The sequence below is a fragment of the Astyanax mexicanus genome, chromosome 2 (assembly GCF_023375975.1).
Source record: "Astyanax mexicanus isolate ESR-SI-001 chromosome 2, AstMex3_surface, whole genome shotgun sequence".
NCBI lineage: Eukaryota > Metazoa > Chordata > Actinopteri > Characiformes > Acestrorhamphidae > Astyanax > Astyanax mexicanus.
Genome location: NC_064409.1, coordinates 48,466,926 through 48,481,184, shown reverse-complemented (window position 1 = coordinate 48,481,184; position 14,259 = coordinate 48,466,926). Strand labels below are relative to the sequence as shown.

Here is a 14,259-nt window from a genome sequence, read left to right as displayed (position 1 = left end):
AATTGAGCGTGCATTTTGGTTCCGAGTGTTGTCTGGACTCTCAAAGTGAATTAATTTAATGACAACTTATCAATGTATGGCATGAACCTATCACAAGGAGTGATGCAGTCCACAACAGTTCTGTGTTTGTTTGGGTGACTGGAAGTCTGACATGGATTTCCCCTGACAAGGACAAGTCTGGAAATGAAGTCTAAAATACCGACTGTTTGTGCCAAGAAAGAACACTCGCCACGTCTTACTGTGTCTGAGTGGCAGAACAGGTTTTACAGAGAACCACAGTAAGCAGGAAAGAATGAAAATATGTTTACATGAGTCAGCTCTTAAAGGAACATACACACATTGCAAAACAAGACAGTATATACAGAGGTAAACAAAAATACTGTACTTCTAATTATCTTACATATTGGACAAATTATAACATGTAATCTTTCCCTGTGATGAACTATGGTACTCAAGGGACGTTATAGAATAAAAACAACCCAAGTCATAATCCATTTACAATTGCTGTGTGTAAATGATTAGCACAATGTTGTGACTCACTCAAAAAGCAGCCTGTGTCAAAACACTCCTTGTTACTTCAGATTAAATGGGCTGAAGTACACAGATATATTTCATGCCCATATATGTGTGTACTCTCTTTTTAATAAATGCATACATCTACTTTAAGTCACACTTATTGCTGAAACAGATCCACAAATTCACAAACATCTTGTCTGGTCCCTGTTGAGAAATATATATATATCCAATAGAGTAGGACACTCTGGAGCAGATAAACATGAAACTATTGGTTCCATATCAAATTATATTCATGGGTTAAAGGGTTATAAAGCCACGATAACAGTTACTCAACAAAGGTATCATAAATTATTTCAACACCAATGATTTCAGAAGAAAAACTAACAATGAGCAGATGTCCCAGTACTGTGAATGTGTTGTTTTTGATGTTTTTGTACTACACCTGCAATGTTTACAAACAGCTCTGGAAAATAAGAGAGCACATAAATTTTTTCTTTGATTTTACCAAATTGAAAACCTCTGGAATATAATCAAGAGGAAGATGGATGATCACAAGCCATCAAACCATTTCACCTGAACTGCTTGAATTTTTGCACCAGGAGTGGCATAAAGCTATCCAAAAGCAGTGTGTAAGACTGGTGGAGGAGAACATGCCAAGATTTCCGAACTCTTAAAACTTTATGAATATGAACTTGTTTTCTTTGCATTATTTGAGGTCTGAAAGCTCTGTATCTTTTTTGTTATTTCAGACATTTCTCATTTTCCGCACATAAATGCTCTGAATGACAATATTCTTTTTTTGAATATGGGAGAAAAGTTGTCTGTAGATTATAGAATAAAACAACAATGTTCATTTTACTCAAACATATACCTATAAATAGCACAATCAGAGAAACTGATTCAGAAACTGAAATGGTCTCTATATTTACCAGAGCTGTACATAAATAAAAAAAATAGTAAAAAGTAAACATTTTGGTTTCCTGGGTATAAGCTTGTTAACCCTCCTATTATCTTTAGGGTCAGTTTATTGACCCCATTCAGTGTTTATATATCTGAAAGATACATTTGTGCGATTCATATTTTATGATTTTTTATAATTAAACAAGGAGAATCTAGTAAACAAAAATAAACATTTGCACCAGTGTTCTTTGACTGGTTAGTTTGACCCCAGGCTGTTTTATCTGTTTAAGAAATATCAATATTTAACACATTCATGACCATAAGATGATGGCATGTTTCGAACTAGCAAAACATAACTTGATAAGTGACTTCAGCATAAGCAAGAGATAAGCAAGTTAATATCTGTACACAACTGTTACGACAGTAAACCACATATTTGGAGGCTATAATCTCTACAGAGTTGATATACTGGTAAAAAAACAATAAATAATAAATAACATTAGAAGTTGAATATGCACATGTAAACATGACTGAAAAGAAACTCAATTCAATGTTTTCTTTCACAGCATGCTCTGGAAACAGGTTCTGCCTTCTGGAGGAAAAACCTACAAAGATATATATGTTAAATATTAATATATTGTTACTCCTGGACCAAAGTTTATCAAATGTAATTTTTTAGATGAAGGAAAATTTTAAAGGAAGTATTTTGAAACATCTCTACTTGTCCACTCATCAGGACAGTTTGACGTATCATATAAAGCAACTGCAAGAATGATTCATGTCAAAAAACACGTGAAAAACAAATAATTAAAATATATTAATATATTTTTTACAACAGAGTTTAGGCCAGATGTATGGGACATTTCATTTTCAAAGTTTTATGGGTCTTTACCTTTCCTTAATTATTTAGCATTACCACCCATAGTGGACAGCACAGTAAGGCTCAAGCTAAGATTTTCTGAAGAAAAACTCACCTTCTGTAGCCGATCATGATTAAGGTTATAATGGCCACTCCTGCCAGCACTGCCATGACCGCAGCAATGATGGAGGAAGCAGAAAGTGGAGCAGAAAACTCTGTACAAAAAAGTATAAAAGACTAATGAGAAAACATACGATTGTGGTTGGAGGTTTAAATACATTTTTTTCTCTAAAATCAACACAGGGAAAAAATTCTGAAAGTTCTGAAATGCCTTCCAACTTTCCAGGACCTCTTGATTTCCTGTTTGTAATCATGACTACAGCTGGTAGCTTCTCTATACCCACACACCAAAAAGGTGGAGGTATAAAGACAAAGCATCCAGCCACAAGAAAATTGTTCCAGGTGTTAGCATGGAGGTGGTATCATCATGCTATTCGACTGCCAGGAGAACTGGTACATGGTTATGCTTCAGGACGGATCTGTGCCAGGAATTTAAATAATTAAATGATAAATTCTACCAATACTGTGTGGTACAATATTCAATCAGAATAATGACAGAAGGTTGTTGATGGCTACTAAAAGTGTCTGGAGAAGGCACAACTTGTTAAAGGAAATTTACTATATTTATAATGACATTAAGTTCATATTAGAAGACCCCCTCCAAAAAAAAGGGTGAACCAGATTTTTGCCTAATCTCCAATTTAGCCATGTTATTTATATTAATGACTAACAAAAACTGCACAACACACTTCTGAGTAGTATCCAATATAGACATCAATTTAAAGACTAAAAAAAGTCTACAGTCGCTTTTTATCTGAGATTTTATACATACCTGAGCATATAAAGGAGCCGAGTGTGTTGTGGCACTGCAAGTTTGGAGGGCAGACAGAAGGCTGCCTGGAGCACTCATCTATATCTGAGAAAATATACATAACTGTTAAAAAATAAATGCTTAACGCATTAAAATAACACAAAAAGGACAAAAGTATTAAAACTGAATCTGAATTTCAATCATGTGATACATCATGGCATGAATTGGTTCCAGTATGTTTGGTCCTGACTGTATGCACACACACACAGGCACCTTGACAGGTAGGGGGAAGTGGGGTCCAAAGGTGTGTGTTGGAGTCGCAGGTGATGTGTGAGGCTCCATGAAGCAGATAGCCAGTGGGACACTGGTACAGCACTGTAGAATCACACAGTACAGAAAAACCCACCTTCAGCCTGGGGATGGATCCACACACTGGATCTAATGAGAAGAGACAAGAAAAACAGATCTATTTTATGGGCATTTCTACATTATTTGGAAAAAGGATATATTCTGTAACTTCTAAACAATACAATCCTCTCTTCTTTCACATACCGGTGTCTGGCTCCTTCCAGGCAGAGAGGTTGAAGTGTGTGATGTTGGTGTGTGTGCAGGGCAGCAGCTGGTCAGGGTGGAGGGTACGTGAGAAGGGGTCTGAAGGCACCAGGCGGATGTGTGTGTTGTCGCAGATGATACGAGACAGGGACACAGTGCGTAGAGAGTATCTCTGAGCAGCACTGAACACACCTTCTAGCTCCCACCAAAACCTTACAAGGACACACACAACGACATTTAATAATGCCTTTATTCATTCATTCATTTATTCATTTATTTATTCACTCAGTGATTTGCCCACCTAATTACATGGTTGGGCCAAAATATTATGACTATTCTCACATCTTATATGTCTGCTGATAGTGTCTTGGTTCTTAATTCTATAGAGCACATTAAGAGGTCTTAAATAAAGAGCTGTTTTTTTTGTGAAATTTACATTCATGGCATTTAGCTGACACTCTTATCCAGAGCGACTACCCTAGAAGGCGAAGGTGTGAAAAGTATTCATGTTCATTAATAGGTAGAAGTATAGATACTGAAGTTTAAAAATACTGTATGTAGAAGTATCAATCAATCAGCTTTTTACTCAAGTGAGGGTGTAAAAGTACTGGCTTCAAAACTACTTCAATTATACAAATAAAAGTAATGCAAGAGGCAAAAATGCCATTAGGGACATAAGCTGAGGCTGTGCCACAGGGGTCTATAGTGCACCGACCCCCCTATGGATTTTTTCAAAAAGCCATAATGACTATAATGTTATATTATATATTTATATAATATATATTATTTATATTTATATTTAGTTTATATTATAAACTTTATATTGTTTATATACACTTTATATACACCTACTCTTTGTTTCTATCTGTGTGTACTGTATTGATGCTGCTACTGGAACCCTAATTTCCCTGAGGGAACCTCCCAAGGGATCAATAAAGTTCTATCTATCTATCTATCTATCTATCTATCTATCTATCTATCTATCTATCTATCTATCTATCTATCTATCTATCTATCTATCTATCTATCTATCTATCTATCTATCTATATTAAAATGTTAATGTTGAAAAATGTGGGATGCACTAGACTCCCTGTTTTAGCTGCATATGTGTTCATTGAAAATGAATGCATTTTATTACAATGCAAATATACTGATGTAAATGATATAATGAAATAGGAGAACCGAGGGTATTTTTAAAATGTAAGGAGTAGAAAGTAAAGATAACTGTGTAAAAAAAATAAGTAGTAGATGTAAAAAGTCAGTTTAAAAATGATAACTATAATAATAAAAAATATATACTTAAGTAAATTTATTACTTAACACCTCTGCTAGTAGGAGGCACTGTTTTTACACATTGTGCCCAAACAACCACAATTTGGCATTATGTTCTGGCTTATTGGTGTATATGAAGTACATTTATATGCATATTATTCAGTTTCAAACGGTTTGAAAAGATATAAACTAGAGCATAACTTATTTAGAAATCTTTTCTTGGTTTATTCATTTATTCACTAAACAGTTCCCCTGTACTCACCTGTCTCCATCTCTAAGTGCTCTGAACTGTCTAGCCAGCAGGCAGGCTAGCAGAGGCCCCACTCTCCCACCCGGCAGTGCTGGCTCTGAGATGGCCCCCACCCACACATCAATGTTCTGAGCCGTGCCATACAGGTCAAGCAGCTTACGCACCAGACCTGCATTTCCCAGAGTTCCTATTAACTGTGACTCATTTGCCGGGACTGAGAGGCCACACATCTGACGCCATGCACTGTAACCTGCAGAGTGAAAGAGAGAGATTATTACTAAACATGGTCTTAAAAATAAGATTTGCATGCATATTATAGCAAAATGTGTATGGACATCTCCACACCACATGTTTCTTCGGAAATCAAGAAAAATAACAAGAAACTCTGAGAAGATGTACAATAGATGTTGAAACATTGCTGTGGGAATTTGCTCCCTACAGGGTCAAAAATGACTATTTACAGCTTTCATCGGGAGTAAAAACAACACACCTGTATAAGTTGTGAGGTGTTATCTTATGAGTGAGGCTGAACACTCGCATTTAACATTTCTTATGCAACACAATACTAGTTTCTGTCCATGATATGTAACATATATGCTGTTTATATGTAAATGAGTGCTTGTGTCAGCATGTAGATGCGCCTTAGTGAATCATTTTAGTAAAAATAAAATAAATACATTCAGTAATAAATTAAATAAAGAATGTTTGGATACTTTGAGACACATAGTGCTTCAATCTACAATGTTTGGACAATAAAACTGAAACACCTGGTCACAGATGTGCCAGCAAGACGTGCACCAACAATTTGTCCTCTTTTGAACTCTGGTATGTCACCCATAATGTGTGCATTGCAATATTTTGAGCAAAACTGTGCTCTTGCCCTGCTAACTGAACCTTCACACTCTGTTCTTACTGGTGCAATGTGCAATTAATAAAGATTGGCTACCAGGCTGCTCCAATTTAGCCATGACACCTCCCACACTAAAATGACAGGTGTTTCAGTTCCAACCCCTGTATATAATGATCAGAATTAGCTTGAGCTTAAGGCAAATTATGATCTTCAGTCTGCACTGTTGCTTTCAGTACCTGGAAGGCCGTGGTCTCGTCCCCTCTGCAGGTTTAAAGCCCCTAGGTCCAGAGGCAGGCCCCCCTGAGCCTGAAACAATCTCTCCGTCAACTCCTCCACCATCATCTGCTGTGGAGCCTGTAGTTTTGCTGGAGACAACAACAAACCTCGCAGCACTGGATCTATACCACCTACAGAAAAAGCAAATGAGAGAGAAAGAGAGAATGAGAATGTATCGTGCTAATCTTCTTATAATCTGCTCTGTATATGAAACAAGGAGAATTGTGATTTGTGTGTGCGGTTTGTGCTTCTGATGTATACAGTACCTTCCTCCACCACTCTCCAGGATGCGAACAGTGACTGGTGTAAGGGCAGTGGTGGATACTCAGGGTGGAGCTGATACCCAGGCCCAAGTCGGTTCACCACGGGATGCACAGTCACATGGGCGAAGCGGAAGGCCGCTGTGGAGAAAGCGTTGGTGATGCTGGGGTCGACCTCAGGGTTGTAACCGTTATATGCAGGCATGAGCTCAGAGTATGCACTGTGGCCCAGGACTCGTGGCAAGTAGTGATCCCAGGTCAGGACCTAAGTAATAATAGTGAATGTTATTGCACACATTTCTGTGCTTTCTAACACAGCTGATTCAACTGTATACAGCTCTTAAAAATAATGAGTTTCTTTGATTTTGCCAAATTGAAGACCTCTGGAATATAATCAAGAGGAAGATGGATGATCACAAGCCATCAAACCAAGCGAAACTGCTTGAATTTTTGCACCAGGAGTGGCATAAAGTTATCCAAAAGCAGTGTGTAAGAATGGTGGAGGTGAACATGCCAAGATGCATGAAAAATGTGATTAAAAATCAGGGTTATTCCACCGAATATTAATTTCTGAACTCTTTATGAATATTAATAGAAAAGGTGAATAACAGAAGTACTTCAGAAACAGGACTTAAAACCTCAGCTCTAACCTGATGAACAGCGCCAAGGATCTTCCTGGCCTCTTGGTACAGTGTGTCTGGGCTCCACTGAGGGTTCAGCCTGTGCAGCTCCTCAGCCAATCGATTATGCTCTCTCAGAAACAGCGTGTGCAAAGCAATCATTCCCAAGTGCTCATTGGCACGAGAGTCACCTGAAACACAATAAAACAATTAACCTCCAGTTATATGCCAATGTACTAAATCTGGGCCTCCCTGCAGAACCTGTCGACTCCTAATTTACTATTTTTAATCATTTTAAAAATACTTTTATTAGATATTATAAGTTGTTCTTTTTTGTACATGTAGAAAGTAAACAAATCTATTTATAACAATGTTAGTCTGTCTGTGTTTTTTTTATGGTAGACTTTAAAAAAAGCTTTGTTTGATTAGAAGGTTGACATTAGCCACATAGTCTAGCCTAGCCTAGCTTAGCACTGTAACATAAACAAATCATTTTTGTTATTTTTATTGTTTTACTAAATAATAAAGCCTTGGTATCCTCTCAGTACAGTGTTTAGTTAGTTAGTTGAAGAGATTGTAGCAGGTTGGCTCTTTTAGCTTTTAGCCTAGCATCCGCTTATAGACACCGATCTTTTGAATGGATGCTCTACAGGCTTCCACACACTTTTACTGTCCTTCCATATTCTTTTAAAGTAGCCATTGTGTTTAGCCTCAAAATCATAATAAAAAAATTGTTAAAATAGTTTGGGAGTGAAAGCTATACATAAAAATAATACTAAAATAAACTTTCTTAACTTAGAGTGTGTCTATTTAAACAAATGTCAGTGAAAATGATCTAAACCTTAAGTGTATACAAAATCTAGTCCACAGTAACCTACCTGCCTGAAAGCAGAAGGACAGATTCCCCATGGTTGAGTTCTTCGCTGTTTTTAGGATTGAGATGGTATTGGTATCTTTGCGTGGGCCGCAGGGGTCCAGTTGAGTGTGCTTGCGGGGCAGGTAGGGCAGGTAGGCACGGCCCTGGTCTGAGTGCAGCTGGTTATGGGTGAGAAGGCCAAGTGGGGAGGACAGATTGCGGAGAGCGAGAGCGAGTGAATCTGAACTGCCGTACACCATACTGGCATCTACAAAAGCAGTGATGGCATTCAACTGCTCCCGATGTCTCTGCACAGCTGAGAGACCTGTGCAGCTAGGAGCAGAGCGGAAAAACGGCATACAGTTCTGAACACCTGTACGAGGGTCAGAGAGTGGTATCTGAGAGAGGACGACAGAAGGACAGAGAGAGAAATTAACTGTGTATATCTTGGCATTCAATGTTGTTAACACTTAATTAATCATAAATTAACCAGGAACATCTTCCTCTTTCTTTTTTCATCTTTCTTTGTTTATTTGATTGCTAATGTTAAATTAATCGAAGAAATTAAAGAGTTTACCCACCTGATGAATCCAAAAAGGAAACGAGACTAAAAAGTATTAAAATGTATCTATTAACCCTTGTGTGGTGTTCGGGTCTGTGGGACCCATTTTAATTTTTCATCAAATGATACTAAAAAAATATTTTTTCTAACTCAAACTCATTGCCCCCCCCCCCCCACCCCCCCAACCATTTATATTACATACAGTATGTTTGGTCAAGGGTTAATAAACATTGCTTCATTTGTAAATTTGAAACTAAACAAATGTTCTACTCATATCTTGAGTTAAATTCATTTTCTTTTACATTTTATTAAAAAACTAATAAAAAAAAGAGTAGCACTTTTTGAAAGAAAGGTAACATAAGAAAGGGCAAATATTAACCATGTAAGCTGTTTATATTGCTTGCAATTTAGGTGAAGCAAGCATATGTAAAGCATTTTAATGTAAAATTGCTTAATTTTGCTGAATTAAATACAAGTAACAAAGTAAACGAGTAACAAAAATATGAACACCACACAAGGGTTAAGTACAAATATTTTTAAAGAATATATGAATGTATTCATTAAGTACAGGTGTTCTTCCTAACTGTCTCCATAACATTTTATTTATAAAAAGGTCTGTGGTATAAAGAGACATAAAAAAACGCAACATAATGAAATACCGTCACAAACTCTGTGTATGCATTAGTTTATGTGCACCTGAATAGGGAAGCATGGTGTATCTCTGTTACAAGTGCGAGTGCAGTCAGTTCCGGTTCTGAATGAGGTGGTGCTGGGGCTCTGAGGGGTCAGCGCAAAGTCATGGTCAATCCACTGCCCCCACTCAACCATCAGGTGAGACAGAGACACATCCAGAGATATGTTCTGATTCTGAGTGTATAACACCTCCTGAGACACCGCACGAACCTATAACAAGAGAGAATTGTCATTTTAACAATAAAAACTATACTTTTTTACCAAAAGTATTCGAAAGTATTCACGTACATTACTCAGGAAGTAGTATAGATAGTTTTAAAGTTATTTAAAGTTATTTTGCAGAAGTTGAAGTACTAACTCAAGATTGTAAAAGTACTGGTTTCAAAACTACTTAAAATATAAAAGTAAAAGTAATGTAAGAAGAATAAAATGCCATTAAGTCATTAATGCCAAAAAGTCGGCTTAAAAATAATTAGATATTCAAACTTTCTAGCTAGGTAAGGTAATACAGTACTTGTACTCCGTTACTTAACACCTTTGTTGTTTACTAAAATTGAGTGAAGTCCGTTTTTCCTCAGGCTTTATTTCCAATAAGGTTTTTTTATTAATGTTTTTAAATGACCTGAATGTATTTCTTACCACATTTGTCACTGATGTCTGTATATGAAGAATATTGGTATTGGTATTTCCCATCACAACTTTCACAAAGTTCTTTTTGAACTTAAGTAAAGCTGGCTGGGCTCTCTGAAATACGGCCACTGATGGCTGTGGCATAACTGGCGAACTTGGGTTTCACAATGATAGATGTGCCACTTCAACTATTAATCTTTTGACATTTTTTTCTTAAGTGGGTTAGGGTTAGAGTTAGTTGCAGTTTACTAAAATGGGCTAAAGTGAACTGAATAAGCCAACCCCCTAAACACATCAAAAGCCATTGCTAACATACATGTATAAGGGCAATTCTTTATGACTCCTTAGTAGCTTATGCATGTAAAGAAAAGTCTTACTGGAGGCAGTGTAAAGTTGTGGTAGGTATGTTCAGTGTTCCACCCCCTTGGTGCCCCACGAAGATCTTCATATTCTGGAGGAAGCCACCGGGCGTATGGTGTATTTGCTGCACCCAGTAGAGGATTCTGTCTACAGAGAAATTAAAACAGTCCCTTTAACACCCGGGAAATCCCACTATGTAATGGCCGTTTTGGGTGCATCTACATAAAATACTACTGTATTTGCCAAAACATATCAATCTGTCATTGCAGCATGTTCATTTAATGTAGTGCTAGTGTACAGTAAAAGGTACTACAGACTGCTTAGATGTATAAATGTATGACCAATGAATAATGTACTTGTTGAAGTGTTTAGTGAAAGTTCTATATATGATTACTGATCACTGCCGTGTTAAGTAAGGGTTCTATATATGAGTACTGGTCATCACAGTGTTAAGTAAGGGTTCTATATAGGAGTACTGGTCATTGCAGTGTTTAGTAAGGGTTCTATATAGGAGTACTGGTCATTTCAGTGTTTAGTAAGAGTTTCTTTATAGGAGTACTGGTCATTGCAGTGTTTAGTAAGAGTTCTATATATGATTACTGGTCATTGCAGTGTTTAGAAAGGGTTCTAAATGGGAGTACTGGTCATTGCAGTGTTTAGTAAGGGTTCTATAAATGAGTACTGGTCATTTCAGTGTTTAGTAAGAGTTTCTTTATAGGAGTACTGGTCATTGCAGTGTTTAGTAAGAGTTCTATATAGGAGTACTGGTCATTGCAGGGTTTAGAAAGGGTTCTAAATGGGAGTACTGGTCATTACAGTGTTTAGTAAGGGTTCTATAAATGAGTACTGGTCATTTCAGTGTTTAGAAAGGGTTCTATATAGGAGTACTGGTCATTTCAGTGTTTAGAACGGTTCTATATAGGAGTACTGGTCATTGCAGTGTTTAGTAAGGGTTCTATAAATGAGTACTGGTCATTTCAGTGTTTAGAAAGGGTTCTATATAGGAGTACTGGTCATTGCAGTGTTTAGTAAGGGTTCTATAAATGAGTACTGGTCATTTCAGTGTTTAGAAAGGGTTCTATATAGGAGTACTGGTCATTTCAGTGTTTAGAACGGTTCTATATAGGAGTACTGGTCATTGCAGTGTTTAGTAAGGGTTCTATAAATGAGTACTGGTCATTTCAGTGTTTAGAAAGGGTTCTATATAGGAGTACTGGTCATTGCAGTGTTTAGAACGGTTCTATATAGGAGTACTGGTCATTGCAGTGTTTAGTAAGGGTTCTATAAATGAGTACTAATCACTGCCGTGTTAAATAAAGGTTCTATAAATGAGTACTGATCATTGCAGTGTTAAGTAAGGGTTCTATATATGATTACTGGTCATCGCAGTGTTAAGTAAAGGCTGTATGTGTGAGTACCTGTTGTTGCATTGGCCTGTGATGGTACGGTAGCGCTTGGACAGGCAGTCAGATTTGCACAAGGGTCTCTTCATCTCTGTGGAACAACCTGTAGCCTCCAACAATGTCTCCATGTCCTCCACATGCAATAAGTCTAGAAAATACAAATGTGCACAAAAACAAACAAACAATGAGCGCTACAAAGATTACATTCTTATTTGACAATGGAAAAATAGCACAGTGGGCTTCTGATTTCTGATGTGTATCAGTACCAGTATGATTAGGCTGAGACATAGTGTGTGTGTACACCATCTCTCTGATGACCTCCACTGTGTTGTCCAACAGCTCTGCAGCATTAATATGAGCCCGGGTACCAGAGCCAATCTGTTTAAACTGGGCCAGTAAATCAGTGGGCCGAAAGGATCCTTCTGACACAGATGTCTTCACCCTGAAACAGAGGAGAGAGAAAACAAACAAACTCATACAGCAATAAAACATCAGGATCTAATTTCTTAATTGAACACAATGTCTGTTTCACTGAACAAAACAAAACTCTACATTTACACAAGCTCCTCTGTTACCTTTCACTGGTGTGAGCATAAGCAGCATTAGTCAGCTCTCTTGCTCTCCTCAAAGCCTCCTGGATGAAGCTTGAGCCCACGGACACTGCGTGCACACACACACACACACACCTGCTGGTTAATCGCTGGAAAAAACTATTCACATATCATATGACTTCAAATAATTTTTTTTAAAAGAGCACACAAACATTTTTGGAAAATTTGTACAGATATAAAACTTTAAGGACCAATCAGCTATAAAAAAAACTTTATTAAACAGCAAGAGTCAACACTAGCTAATTTACATAATAATGTATCTGAAACAATATTAAAACAAACAATTATTACAATAATTTAGTTTTTAGAAGTTATAACTGTTGTGCAGCAATTATAGTTTTTTTTAACAAATCCAGTTGTTTTTTAGTTCTCCATGAAATAAACCTGATTCAAATAATGTGTTTAGATTTTTTTATGACAGGTCTCAGTTATTTTTTAAAGCTAGAAGTATACTGTATACTGACATCCATATATGATGTTTTGCAATAATGAATTGGCTCTAAAAACAATGCATTGATTTTTAATGAATAGTTTACATTTAAAGATTGATGTTTTTCTCCTAGACAGCACGTTATACTTTTTTAGACTTCAGATTTCACTATTCTGATTGGAAAACAAGTAAACTTTTACTCTAATAAAAAAAACAATTGCTTTGACACAGTATAATTTTTTTTAATTGTAGCCCCTGGATCAGGATGGTATTGCATCCCCAAATTGTTGCAGATACAGACGCTTAGTTTTAATGTGTAATTTGTTATTAAAAGCACAGAAAAAAACGTTTTAAAAATGAGACTTATTATCTACCTGTCGAGTTTTTGCCAGTAGACTGAAATGAAAATAGGGGCAGCAAAGACATCATAATTGCCAGAGTGAGGGAAGAGAAAGCCACCTATAACAGAGACAGCAAGCTTCAATCACTTCAAATTAGTATCTCACTAATAATCAGACAAACAATACAGCGGTTACAGATAACTCTGTATATAACTCTAAAGTGTCTGTAATATTTAAACATATTACATGACAGTACAGTATTCAGACTTTCATCAAAATATAAGTATTGGTCTTACTTACCATGTAAACAGCACCCATCAGTACTAGAGATCAATTTATTCCCAAACCAGACTGACTTTCTGCACCTACGGTTATATTATTATATATTTTTTTATTTGTCCTGAATGTCAAAGCATATATGGCAAAAAAAGAAATAGAAAGAGCAGAGTATAACTCAGTGTCCAAGCATGACTAGGATAGAATAGTCTGGATGGTCGTAATGAAGGTTTTGACTTTTATAGTCTGCCTACAGCCGACTCGGTATGTGCAGAATTCTCTTATCTGAGCGCATGGTGACAACAATCCCACTTCAAACAATACCGAACACACTTTCACACACACAGAGACCCCTAACCCTACCCCAATAATCTCAAAGGTCTGACCCTATTCCACCGTTTATCTAATTAGGTTATCAAAACAAGTTTTAATTAGGTTACCAGCTGCTCTCTAAAGCTGCTGAGCAGTCTAAAAGAAAACCTTTGCATGTCTTCTTATTCATTACAATGCAATACATGTTATTTGTAATACTGTATACATAAAACTTTTATACGTTAGCGTATTATCACATTATCTAATGAAGAAACATGTATTTAGGCATAGATTTCACAGAAGAGAAGACTTTTACACTTTTAAATGAGGATAAAATATGTTTCAGAGTTTAGGAACAAAGGTACTAACTATTCTAGCACCCAAAGTACAGAGCTGATGCACATAAAGTGGAAGTATGTCATGATTGAATTTTTTGAGAGAGGAACAATAGACAAAAGAGTTCAGAGTGCTTTTATATAGTTGCTGTCATGCAGAAAAACTTGTAACTCCAAAATGGCAGCTTTACGCAATAAGCAAGCCATTTTAAAACAATGATAT

At 36.7% G+C, this 14,259-nt stretch overlaps 1 protein-coding gene across 1 annotated transcript; it reads right to left on the bottom strand.

Annotated features, from left to right (window-relative positions):
* Nucleotides 1-1,352: 1,352 nt before the first annotated feature.
* epx (eosinophil peroxidase) lies at nt 1,353-13,637 on the bottom strand. The gene is made up of 17 exons (XM_022672419.2): nt 13,414-13,637; nt 13,147-13,231; nt 12,307-12,391; nt 11,998-12,173; nt 11,747-11,879; nt 10,346-10,475; nt 9,342-9,548; nt 8,106-8,481; nt 7,258-7,418; nt 6,614-6,872; nt 6,308-6,478; nt 5,234-5,471; nt 3,699-3,910; nt 3,420-3,584; nt 3,168-3,251; nt 2,391-2,490; nt 1,353-2,021 (listed from the first exon to the last, which is right to left on the bottom strand). Exons 1-17 carry the CDS (start codon nt 13,429-13,431, stop codon nt 1,964-1,966), a joined length of 2,658 nt encoding a protein of 885 aa, XP_022528140.2. The 5' UTR covers nt 13,432-13,637; the 3' UTR covers nt 1,353-1,963.
* Between the last annotated feature and the right edge of the window lie 622 nt (nt 13,638-14,259).

Bases quoted from the DNA above. Each gene is read 5' to 3' on its own strand.
- epx (XM_022672419.2), bottom strand. The intron at 10,476-11,746 runs GTACTCACACAT...ATTTCTCTGTAG, and splicing joins ACAGGCCAATGCAACAACAG to ACAGAATCCTCTACTGGGTG. The intron at 5,472-6,307 runs GTACTGAAAGCA...TTCACTCTGCAG, and splicing joins ACGAGACCACGGCCTTCCAG to GTTACAGTGCATGGCGTCAG.